At 47.2% G+C, this 20,831-nt stretch overlaps 1 protein-coding gene across 2 annotated transcripts in view; it reads left to right on the forward strand.

Annotated features, from left to right (window-relative positions):
- The first annotated feature begins 9,141 nt into the window (after positions 1-9,141).
- The window catches only part of Tcf23 (transcription factor 23), a 24,676-nt gene continuing 12,986 nt past the window's right edge, over positions 9,142-20,831 (forward strand). The window contains exons 1-3 of one of the 2 annotated variants that reach the window (XM_008835035.2): positions 9,142-9,510; positions 10,596-10,838; positions 13,036-16,884. In XM_008835035.2, the coding sequence (XP_008833257.2) occupies positions 9,262-9,510; positions 10,596-10,838; positions 13,036-13,215 (672 nt within the window). In that variant the 5' untranslated portion in view covers positions 9,142-9,261 and the 3' untranslated portion in view covers positions 13,216-16,884. Of the gene's footprint in view, positions 9,511-10,595; positions 10,839-13,035; positions 16,885-20,831 lie in introns of those variants that run through there. The other variant, XM_017798659.1, reaches the window with a different exon arrangement.

Genomic DNA, 20,831 nt, shown 5'->3' on the forward strand with positions numbered 1-20,831 from the left:
ACCCGCGGACTGTCGGGGGGGGGCGCAAGGGGATCCTCGAAGCGCTCCCCCGACAGCTCGCCACCCTAATCTATGCCCATGCTGCAGAAAAGGCAACCATTGGGTGGGCGATTGTCGGTCCGCTTGGGACATAGAGGGACGGCCCTTGGGACCCAATCAATCTGGTGCTAGGCCAAAAAATGGCCAACGGGGCCCTCGGCCTCAGGGCCCGCAAATATATGGGGCTCTCCAACCGATTCCCACCTATTGGCCCAACCTGCAACAAATTCTAAGAACACTGCAGCCGATTCGACCCCTAGAAGGGCAACCCCAGGGAGCACAGGACTGGACCTCTGTGCCACCTCCAGACTCATACTAACCCCTGAGATGGGAGTCCAGACTATCCCATCAGATTTTCACGGACCTCTCCCTGAGCAGACTGTAGGACTCTTGTTAGGGTGCAGTTCAACCACCCTACGAGGATTAGTTGTTCACCCAGGAGTGATAGACACAGACTATGAGGGTGAGATTCGAATAATGGTTTCCTCGCCTCACGGAATATCCGCTATTAATCCAGGAGACCACGTAGCCCAACTGTTAGTTCTCCCCAGTTGCCACTCATTATTCCCAAGTAAAACCTGTAAATGTGGCGAGGGAGGATTTGGCTCATCAGGGACTCCTGGAGTCTGGCTCAACCTGGATATGGGCCAAAGACCTATGGCTAAATTGAAAGTGCAGGGTATCGAATTATGGGGACTCTTAGATATGGGGGCAGACCAAAGCATTATTAAATCTATTGATTGGCCATGTAACTGGCCAACTCAAGATTCAGCTCAAATTTTGAGGGGTATCGGATATGCTCAGGAGCCAAAGCATAGTGCAGGATTCCTCACTTGGCAGGATGATGAGGGTCATTCTGGGGTGTTCCAGCCTTTTATGTTGAACATCCCCGTGACGCTGTGGGGTCGTGACGTTATGCAGGAAATGGGGGTTAGACTTGTTACTGAAGACCTTTATAGTCCCCAGAGCAAAAACATGATGAAAGCCATGGGGTATACTCCTGGAAGAGGGCTTGGCCTACGCGAAGATGGGTGCCAGTCACCCGTCCCAATTAAGGAGAGGCAATATCGCAAGGGCCTGGGTTTTTCTTAGGGGCCACTGAGCAGATACCTATAAAATGGAAGACTGTTACACCAGTGTGGGTGCCTCAGTGGCCCCTGCCCAAGGAGAAACTACTCGCAGCCCACCAAATAGTATTAGAACAACTACAATTAGGACATCTCAAGCCCTCCACTTCTCCATGGAATACACCCATTTTTGTGATTAAAAAGAAGTCTGGTAAATGGAGACTGTTACATGACTTGAGAGCTGTAAATAATAGCATGGAAATCATGGGTCCAGTTCAATTAGGCCTTCCGCTAATAACTGCTTTGCCTAAGGACTGGCCAACTATAATCATAGATATAAAAGACTGCTTCTTCTCTATACCTTTACATGATTCAGACACTGATAAATTTGCCTTTACTTTACCCTCTATGAATCATGCCTCCCCTGATGCTCATTTTGAATGGATTGCTCTGCCTCAAGGCATGGCAAATAGCCCTACCTTGTGCCTGTCAGAGAGCATTTTCCTCATACTGTAATTTACCATTATATGGATGACATCTTGCTCTGTGCCAGTACTGAAGAAGAATTACAGAAGGCCTTTCTGGATCTAACCCAACAGTTATGTCGATGGAACCTTCACATAGCTCCTGAAAAGGTCCAGACTCAGCCAGTGAAAGAATACTTAGGTACAAAATTAACGAACACCATGGTCCAGCCTTCCAAAATTGTACTTAGAACGGATACACTTCAAACCTTAAATGACTTCCAAAAGTTCTTAGGAGATTTGAATTGGCTTCGACCCTATTGCAAACTCACCAATGCAGAATGACAACCCCTTTTCGATATACTACGAGGAGACTCTGATTTACAATTCCCCCATTACTTGACTCAGGAGGCACGTCGCTGCATCGCATTGGTAGAGACTAGATTGGCACAAGCCCAAGTGGATCGCATAGATCCTAGCAAACCTCTCCTTTTCTGTATTATTGCCTCTGAGAAATCCCCTACAGGGGTATTTTGGCAGTCAGGGCCTCTGTTATGGGTGTATCCACCTTCTTCGCCTGGGAAAGTGCTTCCTTGGTACCCTGCTGCCATTGCCCAAATAGCTCTCAAAGCCTTGAAGATTAGCCTGTGTGCATTAGGAGGTACTGGAGTCATCTATATTGAGGGCCAAGTCCCGCAAACACATATTTTCCCATTTTTATCACCCCAAGCTGCTGAATTAGCCACTGTCTTGCAAGCTTTCTATGCAGTTCAGGAGCCTTTTAATCTGATTTCAGATAGTCTATATGTGGTGCAGGCTGTAAGGAGCCTGGAGTGTGTGGGTATCCTCAAGCCAACCTCCACAGTTTTCTCCCTGTTGCATGCCCTCCAGGCATGCATCTGGGCGCGTAAACACCCCTTTTGCATCATTCATACGTGTGCTCATTCAGGCCTTCCTGGACCTATTTCACAGGGTAATGCTATTGCAGATAAGTATACCAAAGCCATTTTTGCCTTTCTCTCCGCTGATGCAGTACAATTAGCCAAGGAATTCCATGCTAAATTTCATGTCAATGCTAAAACATTAAAATATAGGTTTCAGATTACTAGGGATCAGGCCAATGATATTGTTTTAAGCTGTAAATACTGCTTAACTCTCCTTCCCCAGCGCTCTGTGGGTGTTAATCCCAGAGGCCTTAGGCCCCTGGCATTGTGGCAAATGGATGTCACTCATATATCTGACTTTGGTACCCTTAAGTATGTACATGTCTCTGTAGACACTTGCTCTGGCGTTATCTATGTCACAGCGCAGGCAGGTGAAAAGGCTCAACACGTCATATCACATTGCTTCCAGGCATTTGCAGCCTGGGGGCTTCCCCAACAAATTAAAACAGATAACGGCCCCGCATATACTTCAACCCGCTTTACTTCTTTCTGTAAAACGACGGGCATAAAATTAACTCATGGACTGCCCTATAACCCCCAAGATCAAGGAATCGTGGAGCATGTGAATGCTAGTATCAAGCAAGCTCTTATAAAACAAAAAGGGGGAATAGGGAAGGACTTCAGATCCCCTAAGGATAAATTAAACATTCTTTTTACAAAAAATTTTTTGGACTTAGACACTGAGGGTCGCTCTGCAGCTGCTCACCATACTGACCCCAGCTCCCAGCCTAGGGTATCGGTCATGTGGAAGGATGTCCTCTCTGGGACTTGGAGGGGACCCTCCCCTGTCCTCACTTGGACACGAGGGGCTGTTTGCATGTTCCCAAAGGACTATGATGTGCCCATTTGGGTGCCAGAACGGCTTACCCGACCTCTGCATGACCAGCCAAAGGAAGCAACAAGTGCTGATGCTGATGTTCATGATGCTGGTGAGTCAGCTAACCCAGAAGGTGAGTGCAGAAGAACGAGTCCTGTGGGGTCTCGTAAAGACGTTCCCGCTACCTCTGCTAGTAACGCATGATGCCGGAGTATTGCCTCGGTTTTATACCACCAACTCCACTATGGCCTTACCTACAGTCCCCTATGAGTCCATTTATAATGCCACTCTAAATGGGCAGTGGTATTAAGGATGCCCACCATGGTACCTATGCCTGTCCGTGTACAGGATACGGACCTCTCAGTGCTGCTGAGGCCTAAGAGAGATTTTGGCATTACAGCTGCCATCATAGCTGCCATAGCGGCTTCTGCTGCAGCCACAGCGGTTGCCGTGGCGGTGCTAGCAACCTCTGTAAACACAGCAGCAACACTGAATAATCTATCCTCTAATACTGCTGATGCCCTTGCTCTTCAGGAAAATATTAATGCCCAGCTTAAGGCTGGAATTATGATGGTCAATCAGAGAGTAGATTTGTTACAAGAACAAGTGGATATCCTGGGGCAGATGATATTTGTTCCCTGCATTCAGCTCATGTCTGGGCTTTGTATAACTTCTGTAGAGTTTCAGAATTTTTCCCGAGCAGGTAATCTATCTCGAGAGATTGGAGCAATGCTGAAAGGAAATTGGAGTGCAGAATTCGATAAGAAGATAAATGAGCTGCGGCGGGCTGTGATTGCTGTGAACAACACACGGGTCGAGATTGCCTCCTTACAACAATGGCTTGAGACTATGAGAGCTACCTTCAGCTTCCTGAAAGAATGGGGAGGCATGGGATTCTGGGGATTCCTCCTCGTTGTAGCATGTGGAGGGATGCTATGGTATATCAGGCATATCAGGCAACATACAGCAGCGAATCAACAGATGTTGGTTCAGGTCATGGCAGTGCTCGAGGCAGGAGGATCCCCCGCTGTGTGGCTAATTATGCTGGACCGGTAGTCAATGACAGGTAAGATTTCCCCATACTCATACCAACCTAAGACAGACCGACAGCCCTTTGTCAGCAGCTGGCTGTCGTGTCCATGACGGGTAAGGATGAAGTATGGTGGGAGACAACCTAAGACAGACACGGTCCCCAGGCCAAAATTAACTAAAGAAGGGGGAGATGTGGGAAGCGGGCGCGGTCGAGCTGGCCAAGATGGTGCCCTGGCTGGCGGCCAAGCCTTGTGACCTGCAGTTGTTTGCTCCAACCCGCACAAGCGCTTTAAGCCTGATCACGCACAGCCTGCCTGACAAGAGACATCACCGAGCATGATTCTACTGCATGGCCCAATGAGATGCTGCTCTGCCTGCATGCTAGTCCCGTGTTCACACCTGATTGGCTCCCTGTTATGACCTGACTGTGGGAGGTATCTACTGAGGATATATATTGTGGGATGAGGAGGAATAAAGAGAGAAGAAAAAAGTGAAATGAACCTCATCTTGGCATCTGTGTTGTCCTTTCCTGTGCTCTGCTGGTCAGAGTCATGGCTTGCGGCACAAAATCACACAAAATATTGCCACAGCCCTTGATTGCCTTCTAGAACTGGAAGGTAAGTCCCTAATGCTGAAGACATGACATACTTCAGACATAGGATTTGGAGCAATGGAGTTAGAACTAACCTGGAAGCCACCTCCCTGAAGGCTAGCTCTCATAGTTTTGGAAAACATTATGCAAGCTGCTAAGGGAGATTATCAATCGATGATCTAACCCCAGCTTTAAGGTCTAATAATCACAACAATGACCAGCACAGCAAACTATATTGGAGCAGTAGTGACACTTTCATCTTGTGGGTAATCAACAGCTACCTAACTGGATTTTAAGCCCACTCAATGAGAGGGAACTCCTGCATGGTACTGTAGCCAAATACACATGGCTGGCGAGGTCATAGATCTTAGAGAAAACTCCAAGGATGTCACATCCCTAGACAAATACAATTTCTTACTATGTCTTTATTTATACACCCCCTTCCTAGATAGATGGCACCCTCCCATAGCCTCCCTCCCCCCATAAGAGCCCTTATACTCTGATATCCCTGCTACTGTTTGCTCTGCTGTCAGCACCCCCAGCCATTCCCCACTACTTGCCCTTCTGGTGAATCTAGTCAGCCTATCTAGAGGTCTTTGTTTTAGGAGGGTCAGCTGTTCTTCATCTAGCGGTAATCAGTTGTCTATATTCCTTTGGATAAGATTGGGGTCTGCTGTTCATTTTCCCAGTTCTATGCTGGGTTACTATCTGGGAATCCCTTTGGCCACCCTGGCCGTCAACTCAAAAGAAGGTATCGCTTGTCTGGCATTGTTGCTTATTATGTAGCCTTTAGCTATACATAAGGACTCTTATGAAATTATGTTGAGAGGTAGGACCATAGGAAAAGGGTATTAGTAAGGGAGAAAGGGGGGAAATGGGGACACCTTAAGTGGGAAAACCATGATGGAGGGGTGAGACAATATGAGAGATAAACAATGCCTAGCTAGTTTTGAAAACCAGAGAGAACCATATTACTCCTACAACCTACTGACAAATTATACATAGCAGATCAAGAAATATATGTCTGGGTAAGTTTTATCTGAGAACAACTGATCTTTGCCCAAGATATATCTACATGCCACACAGTAATTAAAAATACCAGACTGGTGGGACTAACCCTCTTGGGTGTTTAATAGACATACTTTGAGGTCTATAGTAGTTTGGTCAGAGGGATATAAAGGACACTTTTTGTTCCTTGCCCTCCTAGGTTGACTAGTTCCAGGGGACTATGAGCATCTCTCAAAATGTCCTATAATGGTGGTGGGTCACCTGTCCTCTTGATCAAGGAGGCTGAGGAGACTCCACTAGATGGACTTGAACCAGTGTCCAGTCTATAGGGTCAACACAGAGGAATCATTTCCTCCATGCTTCCAAGCGAAGCCAACCATGGTCGAGCAGGACCTTTGACTTATCTTCACATAGATAGAACTGGTAAAAGAAAGGAGCCAGGGGCTCCTCCCAAGCCCATGTGACCCGTGAGGAACAGATCCTCAAATGACCTTAAGAGTGAAAATAAATCGGTTTTATCTGGACCAAATGTATGGCCTTGAACACCCAGATGGAAAGTATAACCAAAGATTAAATGGGCCAACAAAAAAGAATTAAACTTTTGAAGCAGGGACAGCTTCAAACTCTCAATTGTCCTGCCTCAGCCTTCATAGGGCTGAGTTGATCCATTACACTTGGATTTTAGATAGCCTTTTAAAACTAGTTTGAGAGTGTTGGGACTGCTTGCTTACTTAAAGGGTAGTGCCTCAGGCACCTCTTAAGCTCACATAGTACACAATCTTTAGACTTGTGTCTTTAGTTTTTGGTGTCTTTTTAAATGACTAGGGTCTTATGCAAATAGACCCATAACTAGCTTTTCTTACTAACCTGTGTATCTTGGAGAGTTTTTTTCATGTCTTTTGTTCCTTTCACCACTGTACATTGTTCCATAGTGTGGATATATCAAAACTTATTTAATTACTTTCCTGCGGAATAGCATTCAGGGAGCTTTTACTTGCTTTTTTTTCTCTCTCTCTCTCTCTCGTTGGCGGTGACCCCCACCCCCCGGCCGCTGCATCCATATTTGTAGTCTCTCTTTACTTGGGAAGTAGAGACAAGCAGATCTCTGTGAATTCAATATTAGTCTGGCCTATATGGTATGTTTCAGACCAGAAGGTTACATAGTGAGACCCTGTCTTTAAAAAAGGAGAAATGTCAGGTGTGGTGGTGCACACCTTAATTCCAGCACTCAGGAGGCGGAGGCAGGTGGATCTCTCTGTGAGTTTGAGGCCTGCCTGATCTACAGAGTGAGTTCCAGGTCAGCTGAGGCTACAGAGAGACCCTGTTTCAAAGGACCAAAAACAAACAAACAAACAGAAAAAAAAAGAAAACAACCAACAACAAAACCCCTAAGGCACAGGGACCTGAAGATGGTTCTGCTGCTGGCAGAGGCAGGACAGGCAGGGCCACTGTGGAAGATTCACTATTCCCTTCAGTCTCCCTCCTTAAACTTAGCCATATGGAGAAGGTGATGCAGCTCAGCAAATGTCATGATCCTTGCCTGCAAAGCCTTAACTCTAATGTAGGACTGACAAGGGCATGACCGACAAGAGACAGAACAGCATAGGGTGAGGTTTCCAAGTCCAACTGACTACCTAGGTTTCACCCAAACCTACTACTTACTAGGTCGGGCTTGTACTGCACACCTGTAATCCCAGCATTTGAGAAATTGAGACAGAAGGACTGCTGTGTATTTGAAGCTAGGGTGGGATACATAGTGAGTTCCAGGACGATATAGCAGGACCCCAATCTCAAAAACAAAACAAGACAAAATGCATTGGTCAAGTTACTTCATCCCCTTACACCTCAGTTCTCCACATCTGAAACACCTCTCTTTTCAGAGGATCCCTGGGGTTCACTGGTCAAAAAGCCTAGCCTCGTCTGTGAGCCCAGGTTCCAGTGAAAGACCAAATATGAGGTGGGCAGTACCTGATGAATGGGAATTGAGGTTAACCTCTGGCCTCCATATGCATGTGCACACGTACCCAAACACACATGAACACACACACACACACACACACACACACACGTTTCCTTTCTTAAAAAGTTTTATCTATTTTTGGGGCTGGAAAGATGGCTCAGTGATTAAGAGCACTGACTGCTCTTCCAGAGGATACAGGTTCAGTTCCCAGCACCCACATGGTAGCTAATAACCATCTGTAGCTCCAGTTTCCGGTGATTTGATGCCTTCTTCTGACCTCTGTGGGCATTGCATGACATGGGTGTACTTACATACATGCAGGCAATACACTCATACGTGTAAAAATTAAATAAATATAATAAAAAAGATTTACTTATTTTTATGTTATGCATATGAGTGTTTTGCCTGCATGTGTATAAGTGTACTACTTGCATGCAATGCCTGTAGAAGCCAGAAGAAAGCATCAGATCCCCCTAGAACTCAAGTTACTGACCATTGTTAACTGAAATGTGGGTGCTGGGAACTGAACCCAGGTCTTCTGGAAGAGCAGGAAGTGCTCTTAATCACTGAACCATGTCTCCAACCCTGAGTCTTTTCTTAGACTGTTGGTCTTATGAATAGATAAGATGATAGGTATAAAGTATAGAGTACAGGGTAGGGCATATAGTGACCTGTGAACATCCAACTGTTAGGACATTAGCAGAGACACAGGTTATGGGGGTGGTTTGAAGTCTTCATAAATAAAGGGCGAGCCCCAAGGATGGCAGCTTTCCTCTGGCAGTACAGGAGGAAGGCGTTAGGACATGGAAAGGCAGAACTTAAAGCATGGGGTTGGGGATGGGAAGTACGTTTGAGGAGTGAGGCATGGTGCCCTGTAGATAGGTCGCATTCATTGGTGGGAAGAAGAAAGGCCTTTGTGAGATGTGTGTGGATAGTCTTCTGGAAGAGAGGGATGGAGATCCAGAGTCTGACCATGGACTCTCTGAGCTGCAGACTTGAAGCAACGGGTCCATCTCACCACTACTCTGTTGGGGTCAGTTGTGGTATGAAAGGGCACTCTCTTCCTACCATCTTCCTGCCTTCTTCTGCATGGGCCTTGTTAGAGGGCTTGGCCACTCCCAGTGTCCAGTGCCCCCACCCCTCAGCTGTGATGGGAGGCAGGCGGAGGCATTTTGCGGGGGCTGTGCCGGGTGGGCAGTTTTCCCAGAGCAAGGAGTGAAGCAGGACTGAGTTGGCTCCAGCCTCCTCAGATGCAGACTTTGCTAGCTGGATGGCCAGACTGTCTGGGCTAACTTGAGCCCAAGGGCTCCCTCGGGCACTGGGTTCCTGCTCTAGGAGATGCACCCTATACTCCAAGGGAGTTGCATGCCACAGGAGGAGGCCACAGGAGCACCAGCAATGCCAGGAACAGGGAATGGCCAGGTTAAGGTCAAAGCGAGGTTACTTCCAGGCACTGACAGGAAGAGAAGCCGCCTCGGCAGGACCAGGCAGGACCTATGGGAAGATTCCAGCTGGAGTAACCAGAGATGGAGCAGAGCTGCCCCTACCTTCCGAGGAAACAAAGCTAGGGGACCAGCTCATGGCAAGGTAAGGAAATTCTGGACCAGAGAAGGGAACTGGGGAGAAAGGGCTTGAAAAGTGGTGAGATGCCACCTCTGAGGGCAGAGCTTTGCTCAGTACCATCGTTCCTGCCCAAGAGCAGGATGCTGGCCCTTAAATCCAAGGTGCCATGCTGGAAGTGGCCAGAATGGATCAAAACTGGTCTTTACCAGAGCACAGTTCAGAGAGCTGGCTCAACTAATTTTTCCTGAAGAAACAGAGGCCAAGAGGAAGGGTATAAATTGCTTGGGGTCCCGTTGTTTGGTTCAGTTTGTTTGTTTGTTTGTTTGTTTTTTGAGACAGGGTCTCATGTAGCCCAAGCTAGCCTCAAAAACTCACTCTGTAGCCAAAGATGACCTTGAACTTTTGATCCTCTGCCTCCTCATCCCAAGTGCTAGGTATCACAGATCTGTACCAGCACACCCTTTTTATGTGGTGCTAGGGATCAAACCCTAGGGCTTCATACATGCTAGGCAAATGCTCTGCCAACTAAGCTGCATTCCCAGACCCAGACTGTATGTTTTGATCTTTGTCAGTGCTGATTCTGCTATTCCACAGTAACCGCTTAATCACAGGACTGTGTTGGGTCAAGGGTCGGTCCTACTGAGCAGGGCATGGCTCTGTGCTTCCTGTCTCCCCAGCCTATCCTGATAAGCAGGATTCAGACTTGGGAATCGTAGAAAGAATATAGGGCTCTAAGGTTCTGAGCTAAGCATTGCCACGCTGCTGCCTTCTGATCCCAGCCCCAGACCTTCCCTCATCTGTGTCATGAGGCACTGCTGAGAACTACCTAGACCCATCAGCATCTGTTCCCAGCACTCCCTGCTCCAGCAGACCTGGCACTAGTGGGCTCTTAGAAGTCAGGGTCAACCTGATGTGGTGGTGCATGCCTATAATCCTAGCACTTGGGAAGTAGAATCAGGAGGATCTGGAGTTCAAGGTCGTTCTTGACTACACAGCAAGTTTAAGGCCAGCTTGGCTACCTGAAACCCTGTCTCAGAAACAACAATAACAAGAAGTCAGGGTCAGATGGGAGTCTGGGTCAGATCCACTCATGGGGGCCCTCTGTGCAGAGTGAGGCAAGCCCTGAGAACGCAGCACGGGAACGGAGCCGGGTGAGGACACTGCGCCAGGCCTTTTTGGCCCTACAGGCTGCTTTGCCCTCTGTGCCACCTGACACGAAGCTCTCCAAGTTGGATGTGTTAGTGCTGGCCACCAGCTACATAGCACACCTCACCCGAACGCTTGGCCATGAGTTGCCCAGTCCCACCTGGCCACCCTTCCTGCGTGGACTCCGCTACTTGCACCCTCTCAAGGTAAGTCAACAGTTTAGGGACTTGGTGGGGAGATGTTAATGCCTAGAGTCTTGGGGAAAGGGCATGGGGAGGAGGACACACTGAATGGGGCCCCTGCCCTGGGCAAAACTGACAATTGGGGACCAGTTTTTTCCTGCTGTCTCAGAAGGAGGACCAAGGCTGCCAGTTGGGGTGGAGTGGTGATTGGGAATGTTTGCATTGGAATGTGATCACTCCAAGAGAAGAGAGACTCTGGGATTCTTAGTGTCAGAGAAAGAAAAAGAATACTATAACCAAGGAAAGCCATCGGCCCACGTAGCCTAGTTCTTCACACAGTGCCCGCCTCACTGCTCTCTGGACTTCTGTTGCAGCAGAGATTTGCTCTCCAGAGGATAACAGTCTAAGACAGCAGCACTCTTGAAGCAACTGCACTGGGAGAGAAAGCAGTACAGTTTGGAGGGCTTCCAGAATGTACCATGTGCCAGACTGTTCCCTAGATTTCCCAAACCTCAGCTTGAGCATGTGCAAGATGGAAGCAAGCAAGGAGCCTGCCATCTCCTCCAGAGCACAAAATAAATGAAAAATCTAATTAACAATAATCACGCTACCACGATGTGGATGCTGAAGATAAACTTGATGCTGAACCAAGTGCTTTAGGGCATTTTTAGCTCTTGACCCATGCAAGAAACAAAGGCAGATTATGGAGGAGGAGACAGAAGTACAGACAGGTCAAGTGGCTGGATGAGGGTTGAGCCCAGGTATCTGACTGCAGACCCCTTGCTCACAATCACTTCAAAGGCCTCAAGGTGCCTCCTAGGGAGTTGTGTAGAGAATATGCTGTGAGCTGGATGTGGTAGAGCACATTTGTAACCCTGGTACTCAGGTGGCTCAGTCAGGAGGATTGCAAGTTCTCAGCCAGTCTGGTCACATAGTAAGAGACCTTGCCTTAAAAAAACAAAAAACAAACAAACAAAAAAGAGTTATGCTGTGTCATGAAGGAAGGGTTGCCTTTGCCCTTTAAAGGGGTCAACATTTTGTTGTTGTTTGTTTGAGACAGGTATGAGACATGTCCAGGCTGGTCTTGAACTGGATATGTAACCAATAATGACTTTGAAGTTCTGATCCTCCTGCCTCCACCTCCCTGAGTGTTAGGATTGCAGGCCTGCCCCACCACATCAGGTTTATGTGGTGCTGAGGACTGAACCCAGGGCTTAATCAAGCTAATCAAGACCTCTACCAACTGAGCACATCTCTATGCCTCGACTTTATTTTTATGGTGAATACACTTTTCATTATCTTTTACTCCTACATATCATCCATCTGAAAAGTCTTGAAACTTGAGGGTTTTCTTGAAAATACAACTAAAGGCCAGATGTGGTGATGCACACCTTTATCCCAGCACTCAGGAGGGAGTTCAAGGCCAGCCTGTTCTATAAAGCAAGTTCCAGGCCAGCTAGGGTTACAGGGAGACCCTGTCTTAGAAAGAGCAAAAAAAAAGAGCAAAAAACCAGAAAATACAGCTAAAATACCAAAGAAAAATTTGAGATTAAATGGGGCAACTCTAAAATGCCAAATGTAGCACTGGGCACAGGGCCATGGGGTGACACAGTAGGATCCTTATCTGTAAAAACGGTGACCAATGTAAAGCCCTTGCAAGTAGCAACTGATGAATACGTTGGTGAGTGAACAAAGGAGAGCCTAGGTTAGGTCTAGAACTCTGGCAGATTAGTGGGGAAGGCCAGTGAGCTGGGAGCAGGGCCTTCAGCCCACAGGGGGAAGGACTGACAGAGGAGGGCAGACCTCTGGGCAGAGTGAGCCTTGCGATTTTGAAAACCATCCTTGCTGCTGCTGGAAAGAGGAGCAATCTTTGGAGAATGTGTGCTCAAAGGAGCCACACCCCCACCCTCTTCTGCCCCTGCACTATGCTTTCCATTGCCAGCCCCTGGCTGTTGCCAGCTCCACCCAGTGTGCCTGCCTGCCTCCCTCCTAACCTCCCAACATTTCTCTTCTTAAAGCCTTCACTGCCCTCAGTGGGCTCTTGCTGTATCTCTGCAGCCACACTTAGAGTGTGAGGTGGAGAAATCATTGCTATCAGGCTGTGGCATTTGGAGTATCAGGTGGGGCTGCCAGGGAGAGGGCAGAATTCAGGCGTTAATGGTTCTGGGCTGTGCAGGGCTGCAGTAACAGCGTTACCCATTTCCTATCCCATGTCTTGCAGAAGTGGCCCATGCGATCTCGTCTCTATGCAGGAGGCTTGGGGTGCTCTGGCCTTGAGTCCACCACAGCCATCGCTTCGGGCCAAAGAACCAGGGATGCAGAGGTGGGGTCCCAAGTCTCTGGAGCGGCAGATATTCTCCTTCCCTCCAAGCCACTCTCTCCAGCTCTTGGTGACAAATGACCAACACACTCATCCTCTTCTCCTAGACTGTGACTCTCACTTAAGGACCTGGTTTTCTACCACCCCTCCCTGTCTTCCCTCTGACTCTCAGCCTTGGATTTGACTCAGACTCAGCTTCCAAGTTCCAGCAGGCAAAAGCAGCAGTGGCCACTTCAGTGGTGGAGAGTTCCAAGGGCACCCAGGATGGAGAGCCACACTCTTGGCATCCAGGAAGGGACTTGCTGTGGTTCTTCTATGGCAGCGACAGGGAAGTGGAAGAGGAAAGGGTTTGAATTGGGTTCAAAGTCAAGTTAGGGCATCACCCTTCCCTTTTCTCTCCTAAGGCTCCTAGAAACCCTCTGCACATATTGAAAAGACAGAAATTACTCCACAGGTGCAGAGGAAGGGGCCAGAATGGCAGCAGCCCTGAGTGCTGATGGAACACTGGGGACCCTGATAAGCTCTTGGTAGCAGTAAGTTTAAATGGCACTGGGATGAGGTCACAAAGCTAGAGGGGAAACTGAAGAAGGGAATATGATTTTTCAGTTGTCCCAAAAGATGCTCGTCCATCATCAAAGAGGTGGGGAGGATTTTAGAGTCCTTGTCCCTGGATTATGGTCCCTCCAGCTGCCCCTCATCGCCACATTTTCTCCCTCCCTGGGCCCTGTCCCTTTCACCCTTTTCTTGGCATGAGTTATATCTACAGGTTAAGCCATAAAATTTACATCGCTTGCATTCCAGTTCCCAGAGAAACTTAGATAGCCCCAGCTGTCTAGTGTAAGAACATCTTATCCCTAGACAATGCTACTTTAACTCAACTAGGCAACCACCTACAGGCCTGCCTACAAAGGATACCGGTACTCAACTATATCCTTGAAGGGCCTGAGAAAAAGCATGTATACTTTTTCCATGGGATGATAGTGACAGTCTTCTCTTTCCAACCTTATTTCAAGGAAACATAAGGCAAAGTGGGATTCAGCAGGTTCCCAGCACCATTAGTGCTTGGGGCTTCATTGGCTCTGATGTTACAGGTGCTGTTGTTCTAGAAATTATCTCCCAAGGCCAGCTTCTCCTCATCCATATCATCTTCTAAAGCTCTTCCTAAGTCCTGAAACAAGGTGCCAAAAATATGCTGGAGTTGCCCTTGGCCTTGAAGAAATTTGAGGATGAAGCACAGAGCTTCTACACATTGGAATGAACTTTTCCAGGTCAGATGTAATTTCAAATTAGTCCTTGAAGTCTAGACAGGGAAGGAATCACCTTCCTGTTAAATTTCAGCAGCCAAGGCCAACTAGAGTCATAAAGGGTGATCATGATTAAAAAGGAGGGTTGACAGGCTGAGAGGGGCTGGGTCTGCTCCTCTATAGGGCTGCCCACAGTATCCAGGGAAAGGGGCCTGAGGGGGGTGACTCAGCAAGCTGGGGTAGAGATAGAAGACACAGAACGTCCTAGCCCGAGCTGCATGGGCTATGGGAGAGCAGCTGGGCTGTGGCTGGGAGCCATGGCAGAAGGCCTCAGCCAAGGCCAAACTCATAAATCTGCCTAGTTCCACATCTCTGCTGAGGGACTCTGAGTGCTTGTGCAGAGCTACTTCTGGGCAGCTGGACTGGGCCAGTCAGGGGCAGAAACCAGGTGTGGGAGGTCAGGAGCTGTGTTCTTCACAAGACCATAAAAGTCCAGCCTGAATGTTCTATTTTTAAAAACCCAATAGCAACATCTCCCTAGAGGACTGGATTTCCTCCCAATTGGTGGCATAGTCTCTTCTGGGCAGAAAGGGACTGGCTTTGGGTATGTGCTGAGAGTCCAGTGACAGCCTAGAAAACCTCCCAGTCATTGAGTAGACTTTGGTTTGGAGCTTGCCATGCCCACCCTACCCAGACTCAATTCTTTGCTTCATCTCACCAAGTCCCTCAGGGCTGACCATATAACACCACATGGTAAAGAAGCCAAGGGCAAAAGGAGTTGGTAGATGACAGAGGAAGAGCAAGTCATATCACTGTGGATCCCCAGCTGGCTTTGAGATCTTCCTGCCCCAGCATCCCACGTGCAGGGATTATGGGATCACTGGCCTGTGTTCCACCCTGTCTGGCTAGGACAAGTTTCTAAGGCTTCCTCTGGTTTTTTTTCCAGCAAAGATGTTTACCTTAGTGGCCAGGATGGTCACCTAGCATAGTCCAGCCCTGGACTATGCCAGAGGGGCTGGCAGGAGGGAGGGGGAGCAAAGGAAGGCCCAGGGCATGACTGGGGCCGTGCCCTCCCTGACAAACACAATGCTGCCCTTCAGAAATGTCATGTTATGGACTGGGATCCATAAGTCAACCAAAACCCCCTTTGTTTCTGCTCCAGAGGGGAAAAACCCAAACAAAACCCACCTACTTACCAGGCAACCCATGTTCACCAGCGCTAGGGGGCATGGGACAAGGGCAGTTGGAAGTAATAGAGGAGTTTTTCCCTATAGCTGTTGTTCCCTAGAAACAAGGATATGTAGGACATAATCTGCAAAATCTAAGGAACACAGGTAACAAGTGGCGCAAAGGTAGCCTGGCCCAGGACCTGTACCTGAGTGAACCCAGTCCACTGAGTTTCCTTCTACCTCCTCTGCCACCCCTGAGTACTCAAGGTTCAAGGTGAGGTGCAGGCAGGGGTGGTGAGGAAGATTTGCCTGTTGCCTCCCTCCACCCAGTTATATGTGCTGCAGGAGAGCAGGGCTGGGGCTTAGTTGGGGCTGCAAAGGGGAAGAGCTGGCTGAGCATAGCTAAGGATTGTGGTGACCATGGAGTTCACCAAACTGGAAATAAAAGTGTGATAGTTCATTTGGACTGTCAGGGCTGGAGAGATGGTTCAGCGGTTAATAGCACTTGCTGTTCTTGCAGGTGACCTAGGTTCTGTTCCTAGGACCCATATCAGGAAGCTCCCAGCCATCTCTAACTCATTTCAGGGGATTGGACACCCTTGTCTGGCCTCCTTAGCTGCCAAGCATGCACATGGTGCACATACATACATGCAGGCAAAATAATCATACACATAAAATAAAAATTAAATAAGTCTTTGACTGTCAACCTGAGTGGACCAAGAACCACCTAGGAGCTTAGTGAAGCATAGCTCCATGTTTGTCTGTGGGGACTTTTACCTAAAGAATGGCTTTATCTTACATTAATGATTTTAAAATAGACAACTGAGAAGTAGTGGAATTGTGGAGGGTGGGGCCTAGTTAGAGGAAGTAGGTCACTGGGGAGTGTGCCCTTAGGGGCTGCATCTTGTCCTGTTACTGCTGCACTCTGTCTCCTGTCTGCCACCAGGGAAAGAGCGTCCTCCTCCACATGCTTCTGGTGCCATGATGTTCTGCCCAAACCTATGAGGCCAAACAACCATGGACTGAACCCACTGAAACTGTGGTTCCAAATAAGTCTTTCCTCCTTTAAATTGTTTCTATCAGGAATTTAGTCACAGCAATGTCAAAGCTAACATAGAGTATAAGACAGATGATCAAGTTGTCTCCTAAAAGAAAGTCCCTACTTTCTCCTCAGAGGAGCCAGGCTAGGATGAGTTAAGCAATGCTGTCTTCTCCCTTTTGTGGGACAAGCCCCTAGAAACTTCTATTCTAGATGAAGGGTGGACAAACCAGGGCCAGTACCTAAATCCAGCCCCTCTACCTGTTTCTGTAAATAAAGTTTTGTTGTGACAGCCACATCTCCTCGCTTACATATTATTTATGGTTGCTTTTTCTGATACCCAAGCAGAATCGAAGAGTCAAGGCAAAGACGGAAAGTCCTAGAATATTTACTGTATGGACCATACTGGACATTTCTGATTCCTGCTCTGTCAGGAATTCAAAGAAATCAGGGGGTATTGAAAGTGTGGTCTGGGAATCCTGAGGTAGTCCAAATGGCCAAAACTATTTTCATAATTTAAAAATACAAGATGCTATATGCCTCCCTTCCTCTCCTCTCTCTTCCTCCCTTTCTTCATTCCATCCTTTCTCTTATTTCATTTCAATTTTTACATTTTAGTTTCTCTCCTTCTCTCTCTCTCTCTCTCTCTCTCTCTCTCTCTCTCTCTCTTTGTGTGTGTGAGTGATGTGGAGATCAGAGGACAACTTATATAAGTCAGTTCTCTCCCTCCACCATGTGAGTTCCAGGGATTAAACTCAGGTTGTAAAGCTTGGCGGCAAGTGCCTTTGCCCTATGAGCCATCTCACTACCCGTGCCCCCTTTTTTTGAGACAACTGCTCCATATGCAGCAAAGGTTAGCCTTGAATTCATGGTCCTCTGGATTCAGTTTCTCACCACACCCAGCTAGTTAATGTTATTTTTTAAATTCAAGTGTGTGCATGTTCGTGTGTGTGCAAATGCATGTGGAGGCCAGAGGACAACCTTTGGATTTCATCCTCAGAAATGCAGTCTACTTCCTTTGAAACAGGGTCTCTCATTGGCCTGAAGCTCACCAAGTAGGCCAGACTGGCTGCCAGCAAGTTCCAGGGATCCTCCTGTCTCTGCCTCCCCAGACTTAGGATTACAAGTATGACCACAATACAGCTCACATTTTAAAAAAAGATTTATTCTATTTTTGTTTTATGTATATGAGTCTTTGCCTACATGTATGTATGTGTGTCATATATGTGCCTGTGGCCATGGAGGCCAAAAGAGGGATCTTCTGGAACTGGAGTTGCAAATGGTTTGAACAGCCACGTGAGGGCTAGGAACCAAACCTGGGTCCTCTGCAAGAGCAAGTGCTCTGAATAAGTGAACCATCTCTCCAGCCCCAGCCTGGAGATGGAGTTACAGGCAATTGTGAGATGCCTGTGTAGGTGCTGAGAACTACACTCTCTGCAAGAGCAGTACATGTTCCTAACCACTAGGACATCTCTCTAGCTCCCCACAGCTGGTATTTTTACATGGGTTCTGGGGATGGAGCTCAGATCTTCATGCTTATAAGGCAAGTGCTTTACCAAGTGAGACATCTCCCCAGCCCTTTTCGTCCCCCCCTAAGTAAGTCAGGGTCTCATGTAGCCCAAGCTGACCTCTAATCACTATGTAGGCAAAGATGACATTGAGCTCCTGATCTTCCTCCTTCCAACTCCAAGTGCTGGATTACAGATATTTGTCACCATGCCCAAGTTAATAAATATTTTTATTTATTTTTTATTTCATTTTATGTGTATGCATGTATTGGCTGCATGTAGGTAAGTGCGCCCGTGACGTGCAATGCCCTCGGAGGACAGAAGAGGCCATTGGATCCCCTGGAACTGAAGTTACAGACAGTTCTTAGCTGCCATGTGGGTGCTGGGATTCAAACCTGGGTCTTCTGCAAGAACAGCCAGTGTTTTTAACTGCTGAGCCATCTCTCCAGCCTGTTCTTAACCTCTGAGCCATCTCTCCAGCCCCAATAAATATTTTTTAAAAATATTTTATTTATTATATTTATTTTGTGTGTATGAGTGTTTTGCCTGCATGTGTATCAGTGCACCATGTGTGTGTAATTCCTACAGAGGCCAGAAGAGGGCATTGGGTCCCCTGGAACTGAAGTTACAGACAGTTGTGAACCACCATGTGGGTGCTCTGGAATGAAACCTGGGTCTACTGCGAGAACAACAGGTGCTCTTAACCCCTGAACCATCTCTGTAGCTACAGTTCTGATCTTCTTGAGGGAATGAATTCATTCAGGAGACCTAGGTAATTTGAGCAGACATGTACTTAGCAAAGCAGCAGTTTAGTTAATAAAGCTAAGCAGAGAAAGCATTCAGAAAGAGAGAGAGAGAGAGAGAGCAGTGGCAGCCGGAGCAGTGAGCGGCAGCTTAGCAGAGCCATGTTGTGGAGTTTGAAGAGGTTCTTATGAATATTTATGAGGTGTGTGGTATATTCATGAAGTAAGCTGATGATTTTTTTCATCTCAAATTATGGTAGATCTCCTTTGAAGGTATTTCTTTTCATGATCTTCACCAAAGGGGTGGGGGTGAGTATTAAAATCAATATTATAGTGATGTCAGGTCTTTGCAGGTTCAGACCCTTTATTAGCACACATGTATGGACGAATGCCCTGGTGCCTTAGTTTCTGATGTACTGGGAATAGCTTTACTGAAGCTTCAAGGATGCTTAACCACAAAGAGGCTTTCCTGACCATCAAAGGCACAGCTGCCAACAGGGAACTGCAATTTTCCTGTTTTACTGCATATCTTACAGTTTTGCCTATGGATCTGGAGCAGTCTCCTTCCTGGTATAGGTGGAGGCATTTTTAGAAACTGTTTTTACTCACAATTTAGTCTATTGTAATTAGTGGCATTGAGTGCAACAATGTGTGAGAAGGCAAATGTGCCTTATATATGTTCCTCAGAGGGGCATCACATGTGCCTGTCAGAGCCTGCCAAGACTAAGACCAGCTTTGGTGGGTTTTGTTTTGGTTTGGTTTTCCAGAGCCCTTTGTTTCGTCTTAGCCCATCGGTTTGATCCCCTCTTACTCAGACCAGGTCTCAGTATTCATGATCTCACCATTTTGAGTCTACCATTCATTTTAACTCACACATTGGTTTTTACAGTAACAGTAGGTTGACTCCATTGTCCACCATCACCAAAGAGTGTTGTGCCCAATTATCACAAACCCAGGGAAGGCTCAGACTTCAAAATTCCAAACCCAGTTTCCCTTCCTTTTCTTTTCTTTTCTTTTCTTTCTTTTCTTTTTGAATGTATTGCCTGCATGTGTGTAAGTGCACCCATGTCACACAGTGCCCACAGAGGTCACACAAGAGGGCATTGGATCCCCTGGAAATGGAGTTATAGGCACTTATGAACTACCTATTGTAGGTGCTAGGAACCAAATTCAGGTCTTCTGCAAGAGCGGCCATCACGCTAAACCTTCAAGCCATCTATCTCTCCTGCCCCACATTCTAGGAGTTTTACCCAATAGTCATAACCAGATGGCCTTAAACTCACAGAGATCTGCTGACTCTGCTGGGATTAAAGGTGTGTACTACCATACCAAGCAGGATTGTCTTAACTAAGGTAATTGATGTAGGAAGGCCCAGCCCACTGTGGGAGGCATCATTCTCTAGGCAGGGGTTTGTGAACTGTATGAGAGTGTAGAAAGCTGAGCACAAGCAAGCGGGCACATATGCTTTCTGGGCTTGATTGTGGATGTGATCAGCTGTTTAAAGTTCCTGCCTTGACTTCCCCACAATGATGGACTGTAACCTGGAACTGTAAGCTGAAATAAAATCCTTTCTCCCCTAAATAGCTTTTTGTCAGGGTATTTAAAATATTTCATTTATTATTTTTATTTTATGTATGTATAAGTGTTTCCTGCATGTATGTAAGTGTGCCATGTGCATACAGTGCCCAGGAGAGATCAGAGGAGGATGTCAGATCCCTTGGAACTCGAATTACAGATGGTTGTTAGCTGAGATATGAGTACTGAGAACTGGACCTGGGGCCTCTAGAAGAGCAGTCAGTGTTCTTAAATGCTGAGCATCAATCTAGTCCCCTTGTCAGATTTTATCACAGCAACAGAAATGGAACTAGAATAAGCCCCAAGCTGGAGACCTGTGTTGGTTTCCTAGGCTTCTGGGGCTGGGGCTCTACAAATAATTTTTTTTGTTATGGGGTGGTGTGTGTGTGTGTGTGTGTGTGTGTGTGTGTGTGTGTGTG

The sequence above is a fragment of the Nannospalax galili genome, unplaced genomic scaffold (assembly GCF_000622305.1).
Source record: "Nannospalax galili isolate Female #2095 unplaced genomic scaffold, S.galili_v1.0 scaffold517, whole genome shotgun sequence".
NCBI lineage: Eukaryota > Metazoa > Chordata > Mammalia > Rodentia > Spalacidae > Nannospalax > Nannospalax galili.